Raw genomic sequence first — 23,582 nt, 5'->3', positions numbered from 1 at the left:
ACCTAGAATAGTGTGGGGATCACAGATTTAGAGGAAAAGGCTAGCAACACCAATTCTCTCATTTTCCAAATGAGAAAACTGAGTCCTATAAAGCTTAAGTGCTTTGTCTAATGTCACACAGATTTTAAGAATACCTTGTGAAGAAGGTATTGAACCCAGATCTCTCACTCCAGAGTCTCGACTTCCATTGTGATATGTTTAATAAATTGGAGTTGATTAATTAGTTAATTAATGAATATTTATGGTGCAGTGGATAGAGTCATTAACCTGGAATCAGGAAGATGTGAATTCAAATCTAGATACCCTTATTAGCTGGGTGACTTTGGGTAAATCACTTATCCATATGTGTCTCATCTGTAAAATGGGCTGGAGAAGGAAAAGGCAAATCACTCTATCGTCTTTGCCAAGAAATCCCCAAATGGGGTCATGAAGAGTCAGGCACGGCTGAACAACATATCCTTGTGCAAACCATAGAAACATTTAGGGGATTGTTGACCTTGTAATGGAGTGACCTTTTTCTCTCTCTTTTTGTTCCTCAAACTGAGAGGCAGTGTAGTGTAATGGATGGGATGCTAGAATGGAAGATAGGAGGAGCTGGGCTCAAGTCTTGATAGTACCTGTGTGGCCATTAATAACTCACTTTCCCTCTCTAGGTTTCAGTTTCCCCAGCTGTCAAACTAGGAGATTGGACAACATTGCCTGTCAGTGAAGTGGGGGATCAGGGTTGAGAAGAAAGTCTAAATCAATTGAGAAGGCAAAAGGGAGAGAATGGGAATTATCTGTGGGACGTGCCATGAGGGCAGGACCTGGTTTTCCCTCTAGCATACAGGTAGGCAGTCAGGACTAGAATTTTTTTATTCAGAGCAAGGGTGGGCATGGGTGGGGGAGGAAGAGGAGGATCCTTGCCTCAGGATACGGGGAGGTTTCCATCTACCAGGAAGTGCTGCTTACCGGGCATCAGAAGAGAGTCTGGGGTTGGAGGGAAGATGGATGGCCTTCCCTAGGCTGGAGAAAGTTCTGTCTCTAGACAATGTTCTCCATGCACTTTGAATTTCAGTGTCCAGGAGCAAAGTCCTGATCACCATCCCTTAGTTATGACTGGGATATTAGATACTTAATAAGTATTTGTCGACCTCAGGGAGCTCCCATACTAATTAATGAGACAAGACATAAAACATTTAGCAGAACATAAGACAATATAGATTATCTATAAATGTGTGCATACATTAGTAAGTGATGCGTTTATTGTAATGAAAATGATGGCTTATCTCAAGCATTACCTAGAGAATGGCCTTTCCTAGTATCTCCAGTACCTTATACCAGATATGTGTTTGCTTCCTATCTTTTGTTGTATACATTGAGGCCCCCATTTAAATGCAAGTTCCCTGAGGGCAGAGATTGTTCCAGTTTTGACTTTTCTTTCCTAAGGTCTTGCATAATGACTGGTAGCCTTGTCATATTGATTGATTGCCTCAGAGAAGTGAGAACATCTTTAAAGAGGTCATCAGGTGGGTGGCTAGGTGGTGCAGTGGATAGAGCACTGGCCCTGGAGTCAGGAGTACCTGAGTTCAAATCTGACCTCAGACACTTAATAATTACCTAGCTGTGTGGCCTTGGGCAAGTCACTTAACGCCATTTGTCTTGCAAAAACCTAAAAAGGGGGGGAGGGCAAGTCACATTCCAACCCTGGGCCTCAGTTTTCTCATCTGTGAAGTGAGAAGAATGGGTTTGATCATTTCTTCCTTTGTCAGCTTCTAATGTTTGGTGTCCCTGTTAGAGATTAAAACCCAGAGCCAATAAATGCCAGTTGACTTGAAGTATTCACCATCAGGTCCAGAGGGAAGCATGAAGATCAAGTAGAAGTTTCCTCAAGGTTTTCCTCATTTCCTATGTCATCAAGCATTATCATAACCTTTTGAATCTGGTCGGGGGCTTGGAGGTGACCACCAGACTTATAGAATAGGGAAAAACCCCACTGAATCTGGCTGTGCCATGACGGACTCACAGTAGGTTCTTAACAAAAACTCGTTGAACTGAATTACAAGAACATTTCAAAATCTACTTGTTCTTGTGTGGTATGACGCTGTCATTTCGAATGTCTACATTTTCCCCAATATGCGATAGATGTGTTCTGGGAGTCTCAAGTAATAATGCCAATTAGTAGTTTCATTGCTACAGAACACATGAAAGGACACTGTTTCTGTCTATGTTTGCAATCAATATTCAAATTAGATAGAAGAATTCCACTGGGAAAAATGTTGGATGGTTAATAAATCATTTTCCCTCTCTAGGTTTCAATTTCCCCAACTATCAAATGAGGAGATTGGACAACATCGCCTGTCAGTGAGGTAGGGGATCGGCTTGAGAAGGAAGTCTAAATCGATCGAGAAGGCAAAAGGGAGACAATGGGAATTCTCAGTAGGAAGCTCCATGAGGAGCATCACAGAATCTCAGAACTGAGGGGAATATCTGGGACCATTAGTAACACTTAGTAAGCCGGTCTTTGTTTGAAGGCTTGGGGTGGTGTGGGGAGGGGAAAAAGACAGACCACCAAAGCTACTCATTCCTCATTTGGTCAGCTCAAAGGAAAGAAAGAATCAATATGAGTTGGTGTAGTTGGGGAAGACATTCTGGAGGAGATGGGACTTCTTTCAGGAATAATTAACTCAGTTCAGGACACAAATTAAACCACCATCTTTATGTCCACATATCCAAATCTGTACCTTCTTGAAAGATCATAGGAATACTATTTCGGGAGACCAAAAATGAAACTTGCTTCCCACCACTTGATGGACTCAGGGTGCAGAATAGATCATATTTTTTGGACAGGGCCAATGTAGAAATTGGTTGAATTTAATCATGTATTTTTTAACAAGAATTTTGCTTTCCTTTTTTTTCCCCAGTAGGAATGAAAGAAAAGTGGATTTTCATTCATTGAAAATATAAACATAAATCTACATATATATGTATAACTATATCTACACAGGCAATACACATGTATAAATACATGCATACACATATGTGTTTATGTCACCAGAAACCAAAACGAAGTGAGGAATTGCCCCCTGAGGCTTGCCTGACAGAAATACTCTCCTCTACTTTCCCTAATAGGATGCATTGAAGAAACACTGAGAGGAATGCTCTCTTTCTAAATCCTCACCCTCCACTCAACCTGGAAGAGCCATTGATGGTTGAACAAAGTCCGTCAGAGACGTTTTTCCTTCCAAGGTCCTCCCTATCACATAACCTGCCCCAACACTTCTGCCTTTTGCCCTGCGACATTGCCCTGAAAAGACTGAATAATAAAACATAACCCGCACTTCAGATTCAAGTGACAATGTGAAGAGTGTCTGTGGGAAAGCCTTCCCCTCTACATGTCTGAACATGAAGTATGGGATTTGTTCTATTGTTCAGGCTTCACAGGTTGATGTCCTAGGACAAAAATCAGAGCTGCTGGGGAAAGGTATGTATATGATGGATTGAAGTCTGGCAGAAATTGGGCTTAAACCAATACCTCACATCATATATCACAATAAACTCCAAATGGATCCAGAATGTTAAAATAAAAGTTCATATCAAACAAATAGGAAGAACAGTAAAGAAAATACTTTTTCAGTTATGTGGAAGAATTCTTGATCAAAAGATGGATAGGATCACAAAAGATAAAATGAATAATTATGACTGGCATAAAAAGTATAAAGTTTTTGCACAAACAAAATCAATGCAAAGAGAATTAGAAAGGAGATAGTTAACTGGAAAAAATTTTATAGCAAATTTCTCTGGTAGCTGAGATAGAGGGAATTGAAAGTATGTAATGAGAAGCATTCTATGACAGATAAATGATCAAAGGATAAGAACAGGCAGTTTTCAAAAGAAGAAATACTAGATTAACCACTATATGAAAAATGCTTCCAAATAACTAATAAAAAATAAATTCAAATTAAAATAACTCTTAGGTTCCACTTTACTAATCTAATTGGCCAAGAAGGCAAAAGAATGACAATTCTGGAGAGGCTGTGGGGGAGGACTCGTGGTGAAAATGTGTATTAATTCACCCATTCTAGAAACTATTCAGTAAAATGGGTCATTGTCCAATGAACATGGCTCTTATGAGTATGTGCAGAATGCTTGGCATCCCAAGGAGACTGATGACACAACAGATGGAATATTGGGATTCAAGAATACTTGAGTTTAAATCTAATCTCAGACATTTACTAGCTCTGTGACCCTGGGTCAGTCATTTATTCTCTGTTGCTTCAGTTTCCTCAACTTCCACCCTCCCTCTCTTCCTCCCTCTCTCCTCCCTCCCTCCCTTCCTTCTTTTCCTATGGGTTCTTGTCTGCTAACCATGTGATTAAGAGGAGCCTCTGCTGATTATTTTTCTTGGTGGTCTCATTAGCTCCCATGGATTCATGGGATTCTCATATCTAGATATCTAACCCTAATCTTTCTCCTGCTCTCTGGTCTCACCTCTCTATCTGTTTAATGAATATTTTAAACTTCTATCTGTTTAATGAATATTTTAAACTGCATATCCTGTAGACATCTTTTTTTTTAGGTTTTTTTTCAAGGCAAATGGGGTTAAGTGGCTTGCCCAAGGCCACACAGCTAGGTCATTATTAAGTGTCTGAGACCGGATTTGAACCCAGGTACTCCTGACTTCAAGGCCAGTGCTTTATCCACTATGCCACCTAGCTGCCCCTCCTGTAGACATCTTAAACTCGATTTACCCCACTGCTCTTTCCAAAGTTGCTAATGATCTTGATAAAAATATTTCTCAATTCCAATTTATTATTTCTTTTTAATATTCTTTTTAAAATCAGTTCCAATTTCTCTGCCCCCTTCCAGCCTCTCCCTCACCCATCAAAAATAAAAGCAATATGATATCAAGTATACAGGTAAAATCATGCATAAATCCAAATGAGTCAAGTCAGGAAAATGGCAAGAAAAATAGAGAAAAATTAAACTTAAGCTTGTATTCTGTTCAGGTGGATTGCATTTTCATCATGAATCCTTTGGAACTGTCTTGGATCAATGATTGCTTAATTGCCAAATTAAATAACTTTTTCTCATTCCTTTTCCCTCTCTTCTCTGCAACTTTCAGCATTGTCAGCAATTACCATTTTATATGCAGTTAGTGAGGGTTCTCCAATGTTCTGTCCTTGGTCCTCTTCTATTGGTATTTTACTTGGTGCTCTCATCAGCTTCTATGAGCTTAGCTATCATCTTATCCAGATGACCCTCATATTTATTTGTCCAGCCTTCTTTGCTGACCTCTAGTCTCACATCTCAGCTGTCTATTGGGCATGTCAAATTAGATGTCTCAAAAACATCTTATGTTCAATATGTCCAAAATGGAAGTCATTATCTTTTCCTCTTTCTAAATTCCCTGTCACTGTTCTGTGCACCACCACTCTCCCAGTTACCCATGCAAGCAAACTTGTCATCCTAAGAGTCACACTTCACTCCCTTTCCTTCCCCCATATCCAATCCTTTGTCAATTCACATGGTTTCTATGATCATAACATCTTAAGAAGCCTCCCTCTCTTTTGACACTGCCACTACTCAACTGCAGGTCATTGTTAATTCATTCCTGAGCTATTGCAATATCCTTCCCCTTGGTCTCTCTAAGTCAAGTCCCCCTCCAGGGTCAAATTGATTTTCCTAAGTCAAAATTCTGACCATACCACTCCTCCCCTGACCATCACCAATCAATAATTTTCAATAGCTCCCAACTGCCTCCAAGATAAAATATAAAGTCCTGTTTGGCATTTAATTCCTCCCATAAACTGGTACCTTTCTAGGGTTCTGATATCTCCTCCATCTCCAAATATTCTGTAATCCAGTTTCACTGGTCTCTATTGTTCCTTGCATAAGATACTCTTTCCTTGGTTCAGGACATTTTCACCATTCCCAAGTCTGGAATTCTCTCCCTTCTCACCTATCCTATCTAACTTCCCTGGCTTCCTGCAAATCTCAGCTCAATCCCCCTCATTTCTAGTACCTTCCCTATGGTGATTATTTCCAATTTATCTTGTTTGTTTGTACAGAGTTGTTTGCACATTAGATTGTGAGTTCCCTGAGCAGGGGTTATATTCAGCCTTTTGTATGCCCAGCTCTTAGAATAATGCCTCACACTTAATAAATACTTTTTGACTGAGTGATTGATGCAGATTGAAGTGAGCAGAGTCCAGAGAACATTGATTTTTAAAAATGGCCTCGATACTGTAAGGAAAGTAACTGGGAACGACTCAAAAGTGTCTATGATCAATGACTTGGCACTGCTTAGAAGACTGGATTTCTGCTACCCATCTCTTGGCTAAGAGATAATGGACTAGAGGGACCAATTGAGTCACCTCTTCAGACATGGTCAATGGAGGGATTTGTTTTGATTTGCTATAATTTTTATTAAAAAGAACAGTTTTTATTTGGGGGGAGGGGCAACAATAATTTTTTAAAAAAGAATATCATTAAGCCTCATAGGAAATACATGGAAAAGAGCAGAAGGGCCATAGGCAAACAGGGTAGGGTTGGAAATACAATTTTAAATTGGACCTATATCTTAAAGCTGGTATATGAGGGAAGTTAATTGGTGCATGTGATTTTCTTTTTTTGTTCTTTGTTTATGGAAGTTTTCCTGTTGTCAAACTTAGAACAAAATTAAAAAAAATAAATTTAGGGCTGGCAGCTAGGTGGCGCAGTGGATCGAACAAGTGTCCTAAAGTTAAGAGGACAGGAGTTCAAATCCTACCTCATACACTTACTAGTTGTTTGTCTTTGAGCAAGTCACTGACTCTCCTTCAGTCTCAGTTTCTTCATCTGTAAAGTGAGGTTACTCTTATCACCTACTTCACATAACTGCTGCCTGGACTAAATGAGATAAGATGCACAAAATACTTTGCTTAAATTTCAAATTATTATATAAGAAGCAATTAAAGAACCTCAGAAATCAAGTTCAACCTCCTCATTTTGCATTTGAGGAAACTGAGGGCCAGAGAAATTCAGTGACTTACCTGAGGTCGCAGAGCTAGTAAATGGAAGCTTCAGAATTTGGGCTAAACAAAAGGAAACAGAAGCTGGGGGTTCCGGTCCCATCTCAAATTGTCAGAAAGAGCAGCTGGCACATACCCAGAAGTGGTGAGGAGAAGTGCTTACCAGACTGAGTAACAGGAACTCAGACCTCAGAACATAGTTGGATGCTAGAGTAAGGGCAACCTGGGACCAAGATCACTCTGGTCCAATCCCCAATCTGGTCAATAAAGGGTTTGGCTACAATCCAGGGAAGATAACAATCAATCAAGAACCTCTTCCTAGGTCTTGGGGACCCTCCCTCAGGAGGAGGGGTGGTCCCTTTCCGGGAAACCTGGTCTGCAGGCTGCCAGCCAGGCTTGTTAAGCTAACAAGAAGCTCTCATCCCTTAATGAGAAATCATGGGTGCACCCCACCTGGGGAATAATTTCCTAATTAAAGACTGAAAAGGTTGGTTCTCTGCTTTTCTGGGGAGGCAGAACAGGAATGAGGAGACTAGAGGGAGAGCAGCAGAGTGGGGTAGGACATAGAGCTCAAAGGCTACAAAGAAGGGAGAAGGGAAGGGTCTGCCCAGAAAGCAAAGGGGACATGCCTCCTAGTGGGCTCTCTTGTGGAAAAGGGAAAGAGCAGCTTCAGCTTGAACCTCAGCACGCTCACCCTGGTTTGGCCTCTTGGAGAAAAACACTGTTGAATATAGAAAATAGACTTGTAAGAAAAAGCATCTCTGAATGTTTTTTCCAAGTCTGTGTCAGCTTTCTATTTCTGAGGAAGGAGTACACGGAGAAGGGAAAGAGGTCTTGGGGGAGCTGATATATGAACTAAAAATAGTGGCTCACTCATTTGTCAATCTAATGGCTTCTAGGGAATTTTCCTCAACTCCTGCCCAGTCTTCCACCCACCTCCACTTCAGGCTTTATTCTTCAATATTCAAGGAATCTTGTTTTTATCACCAGTCTTTTCTTCCACTTAAGTATTATCTGGAACCTTCCATCCCCGGTCAACAGTCTTTGAGACTGGTGGTGACAGAAAAAATTGTTATGACCTGTATCCAGTCTTCTAGTGCTGTATTGATTTGAATTGAGGTAGAATGGCAGGTAGACTGGCACTCCAAACATTCTTCTGACCAACTCTAGTTAATAATGATAGTAATTCGTTTGTATGTTGTTCTAAGGCTTGTAGAGACTTTTGTTAACAATTGAGTTAGGTGGTTGCTCTTCAGTTGTGTCCAACTAAATATTTGGGGTATTTGGGGGGGGCAAAAATACTGAAGGAATTTGCCATTCCCTTCTCTAGGTCATTTTACAAATGAAGAAACAGAGGCAAATAAGAAGTGACTTGCTCAGGTCACACAACCAGTAAAGTATATTGAACCAGGAAGATGTCTTCCTAACTCTAGGTCAGAACTCTACCCACTGCAGTGCCAACGCTATGCCCTGAGTTAGGTAGTAGGAATATTATTATCCCCATGTATAGAGTCTAAGATCAGGCTCTAAGACCAGAATCAGCTTGCTCAGGGCAACACAACAACCAAGAGAGGATTTGAATCCATGCCTCCTGATTCCAAATCCCAAATTCTTTCTACAATACCATGTTAGTGTTTTAGTAAGTTTTTCCTTACATTGAGCAAAAAACCTGCCTCTTAGAAAATTCTACCTGTTGCCTCTAGCTCTATCTTCTGATACTGAGCAAAATAAATCTGATTTTCAAATATTTTAAGGGAATTAAATGAGACTAATGTGGTATGGTGCAGAAAAGATTTGGCTTTGGAGGCAAAGGTTATGGGGTTTGAATCCCAACCCTGTGCCCTTGGATAAGTCACTATATCTTAAGTCTCAAGATTTCTTACAAAGGAGATTGGAGCTAATTGATCTCTCTCTCTCTCTCTCTCTCTCTCTCTCTCTCTCTCAAAGCTGATTCTAAAACCCCTGTAGTCCATTTACATGAGATATACCCCAACTGGTGTCAAAATCAAAATAGAAGATTGGGAGGGGAATGACAAATCAAAAGCATTGGGATTATTAGCTCTGCCTTAAACTAAGCAGAATAAGCTTATCCCTGCCCATATGAGAAGTGACTCCTATCCCTTTCTCTGTTGTCTAGTCATCAAAACAGAATTCCCAAAGCCTGAACATCTTAAAAATGCTTTCTCCTTAGTGGAATTCTTCTTGTCAATAGAGGTCTCCATGGTATTTCCAATGCTGTTAACTCTCTCTTTAGGGACGTACCCTGGGTTGCTCTCCAGTGGCCAACCCATTGACTCCCTCATTGACAAAGGACCTGGTGGGACATTTTCACAGGGACCTTTTTCTATTATGAACCAGCCCCTCTATCCATGAGGGTCAGAATGGCAAGGAATGAGAACTCTGCCCTCTGGCTTCCCCCTCTGCTCAGGTCAGAGTAGGCCCTCACTCTCTAGCCCTTTAGAGAGGGCTGTGCTCCAAGACATGGCAGGATATGGCCCTCAATGAGTGTGTCAGGTTTTCCTCTCTGGAGCAATATGGAACGGCTTAATGCAAAGCTGTTTCCAGATCGAGTGCTTGGGCTCTTGCCATCCATATGACGGAGGGATCCTCGCTGCAGAGGGGGAGGAAGGGGGAGGCCCTCCACCCCCCTACTCATTCCATAGCTTTCTCTCTCTGTCCCTTTCTCTCTTCTTTTTATTTCCTTCCCCATCCCCACCCCCCAACCTTGAAAGGGGACTGAGGAAAATACAGTCTTGTGTTTCCAAGGGCCTCTCTCCTGGCATCAGAGGGGCCCTTTCCTGGGGGCTCTGCCCACTGTCTATTTGGTACTCCAGAATTAATAGTGGTGGTAGTGGTGGTGGTGGTGGTGGTGGTGGTGGGCTGTATGTGTGTGTGTGTGTGTGTGTGTGTGTGTGTGTGTGTGAGAGAGAGAGAGAGAGAGAGAGAACTGAAAGAGAGAAAGAGACTCAAAAAACAAAGAAGGATACGTATATATGTATATATATATATGTATGTATGTGTATATATATATATATATATATATATATATAGAGAGAGAGAGAGAGAGAGAGAGAGAGAGAGAGAGACTGTGTTGGGGATCTTTGGGGGCAGTAGGGCTGAAGGTGTGAGGGATCTTATTTTCCAACATGAAATTCTTAGTGTCAAAGTGGATAAAGCACTGGAGTTAGGAAGTCCTGAATTCAAATCCTGCCAAACACTTAAAACAGTATGACCCTGGGCAAGTTACAATATTTCTCAGCCTCAGTTTCTTCATCTGTAAAATGAGATAATCATGTTTACTTGCCAGGGGTGTTATAAGGATCAAAGGAGATAATACTTAAAAATGCTTTGTAGGGCTTAAAAATAAAGCTAAAGAAATGCTAGGCTTTAGCTTATTGTTTTTATTAATGATTTCTATCTTTCTGCAACTTTTCAATGTACTTCTCAGTTTCCCTTCTCTCTCTCCTGCTTCTTCCTCCTCCCTCCCTCCCTCCCTTCCTCCTTCCTTCCCTCCTCTTTCTCCTTAATAATTAAAATGAAAAATGAGTAATTAGAGGGAAGAGGGATAGAAAAAGGTACTACACCCTTCAAAGAGGCAATTATCATTTTTGAGGCCTCTCCCTAAACAACTCCTTCTTGTTTGTTCATCATGACTGACTGCATGACTCCATGGGCTTTTGTCAGTGATTTGCTGGTTCCTTCTCCAATGTGTTCCTATTTTGTAGTTAAGTGTCTGAGGCTGGATTTGAACTCAGATCTTCCTCTCCAGGCACAGTGCTTTAGCCACTGCATCACCCAGTTGCCTAACAACCTCTTATTACATGACATTTAACACTGAACTCCCTCAAGTGCTGTGGATAGACACAACTTTTCCTATATTCATTACCTTTGTCAATCTAATTCTATTTTGCTTATATCTCAGAACATGAATGATGAAGGTAGAGATAATAGTCTGTCTTTTAGAAGGACCCTGGCTTGAGAGAGGGACAGCTGGAAGGCCCAGTGGACAGAGCTCAGGCTTGGAGTCAGGAAGATATGAGTTCAAATTTAACCTCAGACATTTGCTAGCTGTGTGACCCTGGGCAAGTCACTTAACCCTTGCAAAAAAACCCAACCAAAATATTCCTAAGAGATTCTTTATGGGAAGAGAGGGAGGGGGGCCAGTATCCAGGGCGACAGCATTGAGGGAGGATTCCAACAACTGAAATGCAAATTTACATCACAAAATGTGAGCGGTGACACCTCTTTGTAGAGGAGCAAAGGAAGCTGAAGTCAAAAGAGATAAGTTAGACATGTAGACTGGAGTAGGAATTACACCTGCAAATTTAGTGGTTAAAGAAAACTGCCTGAAGTTCTCCGACTTTTGATTTTAGGATCTCCTTAAAGTCTTAAAATTATTCCGGACCCTCTCTACAGCCCCCCCCCCACGAGCTTCTGTTTTATCTGAGTCAGATCTAATAATATTTAGTGATTTAGAAATTTAAATCTTAGTATTATTATGAAAATATTCTGATCCTTGGAAACTCCCTTAAAAGGGTCTCAGTAGGAGAGTTTGTGACCTAGAACACTGAGAGGTGAAGGGATTTGTCCAGGGTAACTAGCTGAAGTCTTGGCTTCCAGGCCAGCTATCTTTTGATATTTAAGAGTGTTTATGTTTAAAATAAGGTGCTTGAAATGTATTAATTAGCTCATTTGAGCCTAACATTGGAGGTTTTACCTTTTATTTTTAATCACTTATTTTATACACTATAAGTATTCTCAAACCCATTTTATTTTGTATTTATTTTTTGTTTGCTTGTTTTTGATTTTTTACAAGGCAATGGAGTTAAGTGACTTGCCCAAGGTCACACAGCTAAGAAAGTATTAAGTGTCTGAGGTTGGATTTGAACACTGGTCCTCCACTGCACCGCCTAGCTGCCCCTTGTCCATTTTATGGATGGGTTTAAATGATTTTCTGAGAGTTATCCTGGGAAGTAAGAGACAGACCTATATTCTTTTTTTTTAACTTTTTTTAAATTTAAGGCAATGGGGTTAAGTGACTTGCCCAAGGCCATACAGCTAGGTCATTCTTAGTGCTGAGGCCGGATTTGAACTCAGGTTCTCCTGACTCCAGGTCCGGTGCTCTATCCACTGAGCCACCTAGACGCCCCAGACCTATATTCTTGCATTGATTAAGCTACTCGTACAAGTTAGGTGATCTTGTACAATCCAGTGAACCTCTCTGGGAGTTACTCCCCTCATCCATTAATAAATAGGTTTAATGAGATCTGAATGACAATGAGTTTCGTAAGCACTATAAGGGAGCTAAGGATATTTAGTCTGGTTAAAGGAAGAGTTGGGGGTTATGGGGGGGGTCAGGTACTAGAGTCTTCAAGTGTTTGAAGGACTGACACTTGGGATTAACTTGTCTTTGGCCCCAGATGGAATATGGTGAGATAAATGAAAGTCAGAGAAGGCTCAACAAAAACTGACTTCCTCCACACCGGAAGAGGCCGCCTCTGGAGGGGTGACTTCCAAGATCCCAGAGTCAGTGTTGGGTGAACATTTGTGCCAGTTTGGGGGACCAGGTGACCTGGGACACGCCTGCCAGCTCCAGGGGTCTCTGGTTCTGAGAAGAAGAAATGATTCTGATGAATAAAACTAATACTTGCTTGCATGTAAGTAGGCTGTGAAGGATGACAGACTACTTCCCTTACAGCCCTCCCTTAGGGGAAAAGCGGAAAGTCAGAAGAAAGCCTGGGAAGAAGCGCATTGAGTACCAGTTCCTTGGAGATAAGCATCTCGTTTGCTCTGAACGGTCTGTCCTGGCCTAATGCTCTGCCCACACTCTGTTTAACAACGCACGGGAAATGTTAGTTGAAGGACTGTGGAGACCAGACTGGAGAAATGACTGAGTAGGCCTATTCCACGGACTCGGAGGAGGCTGCTGCATGGGATGCGCCTCACAGAGAGTGGCGCCCAGCCTTGGTGAGAGGGAGGCGAGTCCCAAATCTGTCATCCCACCCTAGGGCTCTTGGGGGGACTGCATGTGGGTGATGGCGAATTGCCGAGAAGAATCCGCTCCATAGCCTGGGCTGCGCGCCCCAAAGCAGTGCATGCACCATCTCTTTGGAGACCATGCTGTCTCTTCTCCATCACTGTCCTGTGGGACTCTTTATTAAATCTCTGAAAAGGTCCAGGTCCCTTTTGGTTATTAAGTGCCTCTGCCTCCATTTCTGCTCGCAGGGATAGGGGCCCACTGTTTCGGACCAGATCGTACCTTTCTCATCCAGACTTCCCAAGAAACGTGGTGTAGACCCAGAGACAGTCCACCCGGGTTATGAACGACGCCTACCCTCGTCGTTCCTTCCTGCATGGGCTGTTTTTCAAGCCCCTGGTCCTGCTTCTTGTAAAAAAAAAAAAAGAGGTTGGAGTAAAACAGGAGGGAAGTGGGAGAACAAATGCTATTTTCTTGGAAGTGATGAAAATTTGGTAGAAAAAAGAATTAGATCTGGAACTATTGTCAGTGATGGAGGAGTCCAGAAAAAGAGAGAGAGAGAGAGAGAGAAGCCGGAGAGACAGATAGAGAAAAAAAGATAGAGGGGGAAAAGAGGAAAAAGGGAAACAGATGTAGAGAAAAAGGGAAAACCAAAGCATGAAGGATATGAGAGGGAGAAAAAAGGAGGAGGAGGAGGAGGGCTAGAATAGATATTTCATTGTACCTAAGCTAGAGGTAGTCCACCCTTTTCTGTGTCATTGATGTCCTGGGCCGTTTGGACTTGGACCGCATCCCTTCTTAAATGCCTTAAATAAGATATAGGACTACAAGAAAACCAATTATCTTGAAGTGCAGTTTTTTTCTGATAGGTTAAACACACACAGACATAGACACTGACACAGACACAGAGACACAGACACGGATTTACAGACACACAGACACACAGACACACAGACACACACACACACACTATTCCCAGACCCAGATTAAGCACCCATGTCTTGGGTAGAGAAACTGCGGGCTGGCTGGCATCGGAGCAGGCGCGCTCCGCCGGCGGGTGGGCTGCTCCCAGGCTGGGGAGCCCCTTCTTTTCTCCTGCAAGGCCGGGGCCTTTTCCTCGCTTCCCTCTCTCCCTTGCCGGCCCCTGCCTGCAGAAGGGGCTGGAGCGGAGCTGCCGCGCGGGGGCATTTCAGCGCAGTGGAGTGGAAAATAGACTTTAAACCCTCTTTGTGGCGGAGGCGAGGGCACCGCGGGCTCCTGGGGGCGAACACGGCTCCCTGAAGCCGGGTCGGGGACACCCGCAAGAGCCGGCCTGGACTCTTGAGGATGGCAGGGAGAAGGGCCCCGGAGAGGGTGGCACTGCCCAGGAAGGGACAAGGGCTGGAGATCGGAACGGACGCACCCGCTGGGGGCCTGGCAGCAGCCGCACTCGAGACCCCCCCCAGGGGTCCTTTCCCTTCCCCACCCCGACTACCCAGTGACTCCAGGGCTGCTCCTCCCCCGCCCCACCCCACCCCCCCCGTCTCCTATTACCCTTAGTACTGGGCCGATAGCTCTCTAGGGCCCCGAATGAGGTCCCTCGACGGGCTTTCCCGGGGACTCAGCGAAGACTCCCGAAAAGTTTCCGCAATATTAATAACAATACTAATTATTATTCTTTTAGTAAAAACAAAAGAAAAAGTCCGAAACGAATCCACTGAATGAAAAGGGCAGGAGAAGGAAGCAAAAGTACGGGGGGCAGCCCGGCCAGCGAGCCCAGTCTACACTGGGCCTGGGTGGGGGCTCGAGGACGCGCGATTGTGGGTGCTGGAGGGGGTGTGATCTGGATGACGCGCAAATATGGGGCTAGAGCGACGGTTCGGATATGTTGGTGCGTGACTGTGTGGGTGTAGATGTGGGAATCGTGGGAGCAGATTGTGTTTGTGTGAGATGGTGTGTGCGTGTGTGGCCCTGTTATGGCAGGCTGCGATCTGAGATGTGTGTTGTGGTGTGTGTGGAGGGGAGACAATCACATTTTAAAATATGGGCTGGGGGGGCATGAACCACTGGGCAAGTCCCCCTACAGTTTCCTGGAGACCTGTGTGTGTGTGTGTGTGTGTGTGTGTGCATCTCTGCGTGTTTGAGTGTGCCTCTGTGTTTGTGTGTTTGTCTCTGTGTTTCTGTGTGTGCATCTCTGTGTGTTTGAGTGTCTCCGTGTTTTCTGCGTGTGTGTGTGTGTGTGTGTGTGTGTGTGTGTGTGTGTGTGTGTGCTCGTGCCTGGCTGCTGAGCTGGGGAGCCGGCGGGAGAGGGAGCCCCACAACAGCGAGCAAACCTCCTCACCAGTCGTACTCCGCCCCCAACTGGGGCAAAAGCTCTGCCCAGGGCCTGAGAAGAATCTCGCCTGGTCCAGAGGGGAGACTGAGGCTGGGGTTCCCCGCCTTCACTTTTTGAAAGCTCCCATCCACCTAAAGGCGAGTTCCCTCTTTGGGGCTCCTGGAACTTTCCGTCACCACAGGCGACCTCCCCAAAAGGCGAACAAGATGCTACTCGACTTCTGGTCTTCCGAGGCCCCACTTCCCTCTGTCCCTCAGCCCCGATCTCCCCAAACTTGAGTCCTGGCCTTGGGCCACCTGCGGCCACCGGGGCAGAACGGGCCTGCCTGTGTATGCGAGGGGCGAACTTGGGGGGGGGGGGGAGTCGGGTGACCTCCTCTCCTCCCGCCTCCGTCCACTTTCTGTGCCAACGCTTCTCCGAGTCTTCTCGAAAGTCTCAGCGCCCCAAGCCCTCTCCTGATCCCCGATTCCCCAGAATGCTGCAGCAGAATCAGCGCCGGGAGCCCCAGGATGGGGGCCGGGGGTGGAGGAGGTTGGAAGGGGGAGGGATCGGAGGGCGGGAGCAGGATTGAGGGGGAGATCCTGGGCGACTTTCGTTTTGAATGGGGGAGTTCGGGCCCCCAGGGTCCCGGGTGAGCCAAAGTCTGGAGAGAGAGGGGAGTGGGGGCCGACTTCCCCACTCTTCGGGCCCGGGCTTCCGTGGACAGCCTCGGGGGTGCGGAGGCCCCCAGAGGTAGAGGAAGGCTCGGGTGGGCGAAGGACCCCTGCGAAGGTGGGGGAGGCGGAGGAGGAGGAGGAGGAGGAAGATGCCTGGGGGCGGAGGAGAGGTGGAGGAAGGGATTGGAGGTGGGGGTGGGGGGCTCACCGACGAGGGGAGCGCTCCCCCCCGTCGCCCTGCAGAACTCCAGTCCTCTTTTTGCCTCCGATCGCAGGTTCCCTCCCTCCCGGCCTCCCTCCCTCCCTCCCTCCCCGCTTCCCGGCTCCTCCCCTCTCTTTCCCCCTCCCCTCCCCTCCCCCAGCCGCCCGCCCTCCTTCCCTCCCCCCCCCACCTGGGGGCAGGTGAGCCGCAGCCAATCGGCGGGCGCTGTCCAGGTACCGGCTCCTGGGGGCCCGCGCGCCCCGCACGCCGCAGCCTGGGCCGGGCCGGGGGCGGGCAGAGGGGGCGGAGGCGGGGGCCGTCCCGGGGGGGGGGAGGGCGGGGGCTCCGGCAGGCGAGCCTCCGGCCCAGCCCGCACCCCGCCGCTCCAGGGAGGAGCCGCCTCGGGGCGCCCGGACCCCCGCAGCAGCCCGGCGCCCGCAGCCCGCCGGGGCCCTCTCCTGGTCGGGGGCGGGGGGGCGGGGTGGGTGGGGATGTGCGAGGGTGAGCCAGGCAGCGTGTGAGGGAGCCAGGCGGCCGGCGCGTGCGGGTGTGCATGTGCGGGTGTGCATGTGCGGGTGTCTTCGCACACCCCGCACGGCGGCGGCGGCGGCGGCAGCGACGCGCTGCGCTCCCCCCCCCAGCGAGCCAAAGAAGCCCCCGGGCCCCCTCGGCCCCCGACCATGTTCCAGCCGGCGGCCAAGCGCGGCTTCACCATCGAGTCCCTGGTGGCCAAGGACGGCGGCGGCGGCCCGGGGCCCGGCGGCGGCTCCCACCCCTTGGCCGGCCCGCCGGCGGCGGCCGGGGACGAGCCCCTGCGGCCCACGGCGCTCAACTACCCCCCGCCGGCGGCCGCCGAGGCCTTCGTGAGCGGCTTCCCGGCCGCGGCCGCCGCCGCCGCCGCCGCCGCCGCGGCCGCCGCGGCCGCCGGCCGCTCCCTCTACGCGGGGCCCGAGCTGGTCTTCCCCGAAGCCGTGAGCCACCCGTCCCTGGGCGCCGTGCACCCGGCCCCCCAGCTCGGGGCCTCGCCCCTCCAGCCCCCGCACTCCTTCTTCGGAGCCCAGCCCCGCGACCCGCTCAACTTCTACCCCTGGGTCCTGCGCAACCGCTTCTTCGGCCATCGCTTCCAGGGTGAGTGTCCCGGCCGCCCCCCACCCCGGCCCCCGGCCCGGCTCGCCGGCCTCTCCCCGGAGCCCCTCCGGGCGCTCGCCCGAGCCCGGGGCCGTGGGGATCAGGATGCCGGCGGAGGAGAGGGAGGGGGCCGGGGAGCCTTGGCTCCCTGGGCCAGAAGTTTGGGAGAGGGAGGAGGGGGGCCCGGGTCCGAGAGACTCGGGGGGGGGGACCCGTCGAGCGCGGAGCTGGGCGCCTCGCAGCGAGGGGATCGGGGACCGGGGCTCCCGGGGGCTCCGGAAAGCACTCGAGCGCCGTAGCCGTTCCTGCCCCCGCGTTCCGGAGGAGGATGCTCCACGGCCGTCCTCCCTCCTCGGGGGGCCCCCAGGTCTGCCCAAGGCCCCGCTGACGGCCGGCTCTGGGGTTCCCCGCCGGGAAGGATCCCGGCGTGTGCCGGCTCCCGAGGGGCCAGCGGTCCGGGGGGCAGCGGCCCGGCGCTGGGCTTGCCAGGGAGGGCGGCGGAAGAATTGAGCCGTTTAGCCCAGAATGCCTCCTCTCTGCGAACCCCCAGTCCCAGGCCGAGCTGGACGTGCAGTTCCCCCCCCCCCCCGGGAAGGTCGCCGGGCCCTCTGGCCGCGCCTGGGAAGGGGGGGCCGCTCCAGGTATCTGCGTAATGGTCCCCGCAGCCTCCCGACTTCACTTTGCTGGAGGAGCCGGGGTACTTTCGGTCCCTCCCGCTACCTTCTACGGGGGGGGGGGGGGGGCTGTAATAATTTAGGAGCCGTATGGGAAGCAAACGGACGCCTTGACCCTGGGGGGGGGGGGGGACCGTCGCGGGAAAAGCCACCGGTTCATCAGGCCTGCCCTCTGCTCAGTCCTGCGGCCGAGTCTACGCGAGCAAACTTAAGGGGAGGGACTGGGCAGGCCTCCGAATAATACGAGTAACCTGATCCCTGGCCCGCGGAGCCTGCAGACTGGCGGCGGCTGTCGGGGAGGCACTCCTCGGCTCCCCTCCTCATCGACTCTACCGTAGCTTCTTTTTTCTACCTTGGGTCACGGGCTTGTTGGTCTTCACCCCCCAGACCGGAACCCTGACCCCAACGGCTCCTCGCCCGAGACGAAAAGTCGCGGCAGAGCGGGGAGGGGGGGCAGCGCTGCGGCTTTTTCGCCACCTGAGCTAGAGATGTGTTTCAAGTATCCGGATAATTGCCTCGAATCTTTGCTTCCTTGGGCAAAGAGACGCGTCAGTTCAATCTGTTACTGATCAATGAATCCGTACTTTGCCTCATTTCACCCCCTCTCTGAGGGGCTTCTTTTGCCTCTCGGACCCCGCAAACGGGACTCAGTGGTCCCAGACAGACAGTGGGGAGAAGCAGGCCAGTCTGTCGGTGCCGTTTCTCCCTAAGGGGGGGCCTCCATCGGCTCAAGGGAACCGGGGGGCAGGAGAGGCCGCGAGGCCGCGGCAGATGGAGCAGGAAAATGCGGATCAGGCCGGCAGATCGCACAGGACAAAAGCTGGGAAACTGAGGACCGAAAGGCTTCGGAGATGGTCGCCTTGCCCAGAGAGCGATGGGCTGCGGAGCTCCCCTCCCCAACGGAAGAAGGTTCCCAAACTTGGGGCAACTTTCCTGCCCTCTCTGGCCGCAGAGGGAGGCCGAGGCCTCGGAAGCTAAGGCAGCCCTTCCCCTTCCCAAGCTCCGAGGGTCCGGGGCCCCTGAGCCCTTCCCCGGGAGCCGGGAGCTCCCCTGGGACTTCCCCCTCTTCGTTCTGTTTCCGCGCAGCCGTTCCCGGGGCTCTGGCACCACCGGGAAAACTCGAGGCTTCGGAGAGGCCCAAGAGTTCCTCGGCCACCCCCCGGGGGAAGGAAGGAAGGAGGGAAGGAAGGAAGGAGGGAAGGAGGGAAGGAAGGAAGGAGGGAAGGAAGGAGGGAAGGAAGGGCTTCAGAGACCCGGGACGGAAGAAATCCACCAACCCTCATCTCCTCCAGCCCGACTTGCCCGACAAAATGAACCCGGGCCGAGCGCAGGGTTTGTGGGGAGCCTTGTGGGCACGCTGCCCCGCTCCGAGAAGACCCCTCCGGATCCCCAGCCTCCCTCGGCCCCGAGAAGGGCCACCAAGGTGGATTCCATTTCCCAAGCCCGAGACACTCGCCATTCCCCGGGCGGATCGCGTCGCCGAGACGTCTCCGGACCCGGACCACGCCCGAGATTCATGCTCCCCCCATTCCGAGGGACGCGGGGAAGGAATCCCTGGATTTGGGGGGGGGGCTGGGGACAGGATGGGGGGGCTGGCGCGGCCCCAGCTTTTCGATTCAGGGGGGAAAGCGAGGAACCGGGGACCTGGCAGCTCTGTCCATTTCCCTGTCGCTTTCGCGATTGCTGCGGGGCCGGGCTCCCCGACTCCGGCCCCGGGCTCTGGGGGGACCGCGCTGGCCAGAGGAGCCGCGAAGGAGAGGCCCGAGCGCCGGGACTCCGACCCCCAGCCCTCTCGGCCGCGCACCCTCAGACCCGGGTCCTAGCGTGGGGAGAGGAGCGGCACCCAAATCTGGGGAGATGGGAGCTCTGCAGTAGTGGGCGCCGGGGGCTGATGGAGAGGGTGGACCCGGGCTGTGGTTCTGGGCGCTGCCGGGGCCTCAGACCCGCGGAGCGTGCGATCGAAAGGGGGGGGGGGGGCAGCCGGGCTGAGGCCGGTGAGTGTATGTGTGTGTCTGTGTGTCTGTGTGTCTGTGTGTGTGTGCCCCAAGAATGGATTCTGTTTCCCAAAGGAGAAGCCCAGGAGGGGGGCGCAGGGCAGACCGAGCTCATTAGGCAGCTCCCCATGCAAATCCCCTGCGGCCCTTCCCCTCCCTCTCGTCCCCCGCCCCAGCCCCGCGGCCCGCGGGAGCCAGGGGTGCATCAAAGGGCGCCTTTGTTCCGGGCGGGAGCAGAGGGATTAGGTTATCTCGGCGCGGCGGCGGCCCAGGCCAATTCTCTGGGCTCGCTCCGGGGTCTGCGGGGCTGAGAGCCCCCGAAGCCGGAGCTGCCCCGGCTCCCCAGCCCCCAGTGGGGAAACGAGCGCTGGGGCAGGCTGGGGAGGCTGGGGGCGGGGGAACTCATTTCCCCTTCTCAGGTTCCCTTTCCTCCAAAGTCCAGGACTCTGCTCCCCCAGTCCTGGGTGCCGGAAGGAGCCAGAAGCACCCTTCTCAGGGCCTTGGGAAGGCCGGCTCTCTGCCTCTTGCTTCTGTCCACGCGCGGAGAATGTGGGGGGCGCAGGGGACGGACAAATCGGCTCCCTTTCTGGTCCCCCTTCATCTTGAACCGCCAGAGCAGAAGGGGAGATGGGGGACCCCCGAATTCCCATCCCCCCCGACCTGTCTTCCCCTTCTCTTAGGCGACGCTGAGTCACTTTCCCCTAGGGTGGGAAGAGAACCTGGACGAGCTGCAGGCTCTGGGCCTGCCCAAGGGTCGAGCCGCTGCCCCAACCAAGGGAGTTCAGTCTGCCCCCATCTCCCCTTTTCAATAATGTCCACAAAAGCATCTCCCGGCTGGGAGCCACAGGCCGCACTCCGACGCCCACCCAAACAATTTATCCATCGGCAAACTTTTTAAAGCACCTGCTGTGTGCAGGGTCCTTTGCTATGCCGGATTTTCCCTCAGCTAGGTATTCACATACTCACATACATGTTACACACATGTGGTCGACATGCATATAGCAGAAATTCGTGGAGACACACCTCTATGGACCCATATCTCTGTGTGTGTATGACAGGCTTATGGTTGCCTCTCTCTAAATAAAGCTATGTGCATGCCCAAAGATTTCCAGAGGCACTAAAACTGCAATGAGCACATTTACTCGTGGGCAGACAGGCAAGCTCTCACCTACGGGGACTGCACAGACATACGAGTATAGTCAGGCCTCAGAGCTTTATCGGTAATCACATACATGTCGACCAGGGCCTCAGGAGAACAGGGAAGTAGAGAGATGAGGCAATTCACTGAATGATGAGACACGAAATAAAACAACAAAACCCCCAAAGCTTTCTCTTCTGGGCAAGGAGAAGTCTTTACTGTTCCCTCCCTTTAACAAAGGTGGGAAGATAAATGGCTTTTCAGCTTGCTGCACCATTCTGCTCCCGCATCCCCTCGGGTACGCTCAAAGGCCCTATTCCTAAGAACATGGGGAGAGCCACATCAGCCTGGGTATACATAAAAATTTGAAAGACTAAGCACAGCCACTCCATCTTTCTGGCCATGACCACAGGCCCCCAAACTGCCCGTGCACCGGCCTTAGGCACTAAGACATTGAAGCCATTCTAAGCGGCATTTAGCCCCTCCGTATAGCCACCGCTTTGAGTTGATTTTGTCTAGAAGGCCCACAAAGGGGCATCTCTCTGGGTTTGGGGAGGGGTCATAGCTCTCCGTTTTCCAGAACGCTGCTTCCCTTCCCCGGGCCACATAAACCTGAAGGGACACACAGTCACATGGCTACACATGCTCAGTCAGCCACACTGACTCACAATTACACAATCACACAAGTAGCCAATACTCCAGCACACACAATCCCACAACCACACACTCATTCACACAAACAATAATAAATCACATCTATAGAACGTTCCGGTTACTAGCTAGCTAGCTCCAGAAGGATTGGGGGGGGGGGGGAGAGCTCTGGATTTGGCAGTCTAGATTTCACAGATGAAAAACCCTGGGAGGTGGAATGGCTTGTCCAGCATCACCGGGCCCCAGGCCTCCTGCCCCCAGGTTCAAGGTCCTTCCCACTATGTGACACTGACTTCCCTATTGCCACACGCTCCCCTCCCCTCCCAGCCCTTCCCTTCCCCTCCCTCCTGGCCAGTTCTGTACTCCTCGTCTACTGTCCGACAGGTGTGAGGCCACACGAATCATCCACGAATCCTTCATTAAGCACCTACTCAGGGCTAGCTACTAAAGACAGACAGAAGAGGGGAAGCAGCAAGTCCTCAGGGGGCTATTGCCAAGTATGAGGCTTGGGCAGATTGGAGCTTGCTGGTACCCTCTCTCCTCAGGCCGGTGGGAAGACAGTTCAGCTGGCACCCCAGGTGATAAAGGGGGGAGGGCGGATCTCAGGCTATTGGCAAGATGGAGACTGAGCACTCGACCCTCTCTTCATTTCCCCAGAAGTTTTGATCTGTGCTGAACCAACCACCTTCAGCCTTTTCTTGGGTCTCCCTTGTGACCAATGACATGTGTTGGTGAGATGACTGGTTGTGCTAGGTGTTAATCTGTGGCAGAATTTGTCGCTGTGGGGAGTCAAGCGGATTTTTCTGGGATCAAACTCACCACATTAGACTCATTAGCTGTAGTCCTACCTACACAGTACATAAATACATTTGGCAAACCCTTCTGTTCAGAGGAACATGCGCGTGCTCACAGACACCGACACCAACAACTCAACTTAGCATGCTGCTTGTATGATTAAACCATGAAACTGGGAATGCGACTCTCCATCTTATTGCTGCTTTTCTGTGCCTCTATCTCCCTTCACTTTGGGCTTCCCTCCTGTTTCTTACCTGCCAACTTGGCTCTGCCGATTGTATAAAACCTTTGGAGGAGCCAGGTATGGGTTGGATTGAGCTAGGATAAATAAGGCAAGGAAGAACTAGGAAGCAGCCAAAAGAAGGCTCCCTGAAAGAGAGGGCTGAGGTTAAAGGGACTCCTGGGAGGAGACATTGCCTTCTGCCCGAGAGCTGCCTGCCTCTTGGGGCTAGAGGAAGGGGGCCAGTTAGTCCTTTCCTCTCTTCCCTAGCAACCCTGTCGAGAATCACACAGGAGCTGGAGATCACTGAGCATTCCAATGAGCAGAACAAAGTCGAACTTTGAAGCGAAATGAGAAGCTTAGTCCTAGGAATGGAATACCCAGGAATTTATATAGGGCTAGATATTTATATAGGGATATATATTTATATAGACCCTTACCCATGTCTCTCGAAATTCAAGGACTTTCAGTTCAGTCTATTTTTTCTGAGGGACCAAAAATTCTTATGAAATCTCTTAAAATATTTAAGATCAGTGGTTATGCATTATAAAAACCTCAAATTCTCCCCTTGTTCATTCTCTCTCTGTCTCTGTCTCTGTCTCTCTCTCGTTTAATTTGGTTCTTACTTTTCTGATTGCATTTTTTTTCATTTTCATATTCCATCTCTGCCATTCTTTTTCTTCAGTATCCGGTGCCTTGTTACAGTTTTCCACCTTTTGTTCTAAACCATTGATTCTTATTTGTATTTTTAAAAATGTATTTGTATCGTTAAATATTTCCCAATTACATCAAAATTATAATATTCATTTAAGTTTTCTTTTGAGTTTGAAATTCTCTCGCT

General features: G+C 49.9%; 1 protein-coding gene across 1 annotated transcript in view; it reads left to right on the top strand.

Annotated features, from left to right (window-relative positions):
• Nucleotides 1–16,708: 16,708 nt before the first annotated feature.
• EMX1 (empty spiracles homeobox 1) overlaps nt 16,709–23,582 on the top strand; it is a 41,106-nt gene continuing 34,232 nt past the window's right edge. The window contains 2 exon segments of the mRNA XM_074222136.1: nt 16,709–16,780; nt 16,783–17,269. Coding sequence (XP_074078237.1) covers nt 16,709–16,780; nt 16,783–17,269 — 559 coding nt within the window.

Source organism: Macrotis lagotis, chromosome 1 (assembly GCF_037893015.1).
Source record: "Macrotis lagotis isolate mMagLag1 chromosome 1, bilby.v1.9.chrom.fasta, whole genome shotgun sequence".
Classification (NCBI taxonomy): domain Eukaryota; kingdom Metazoa; phylum Chordata; class Mammalia; order Peramelemorphia; family Peramelidae; genus Macrotis; species Macrotis lagotis.
This window is presented reverse-complemented; position numbering and strand designations above follow the sequence as displayed.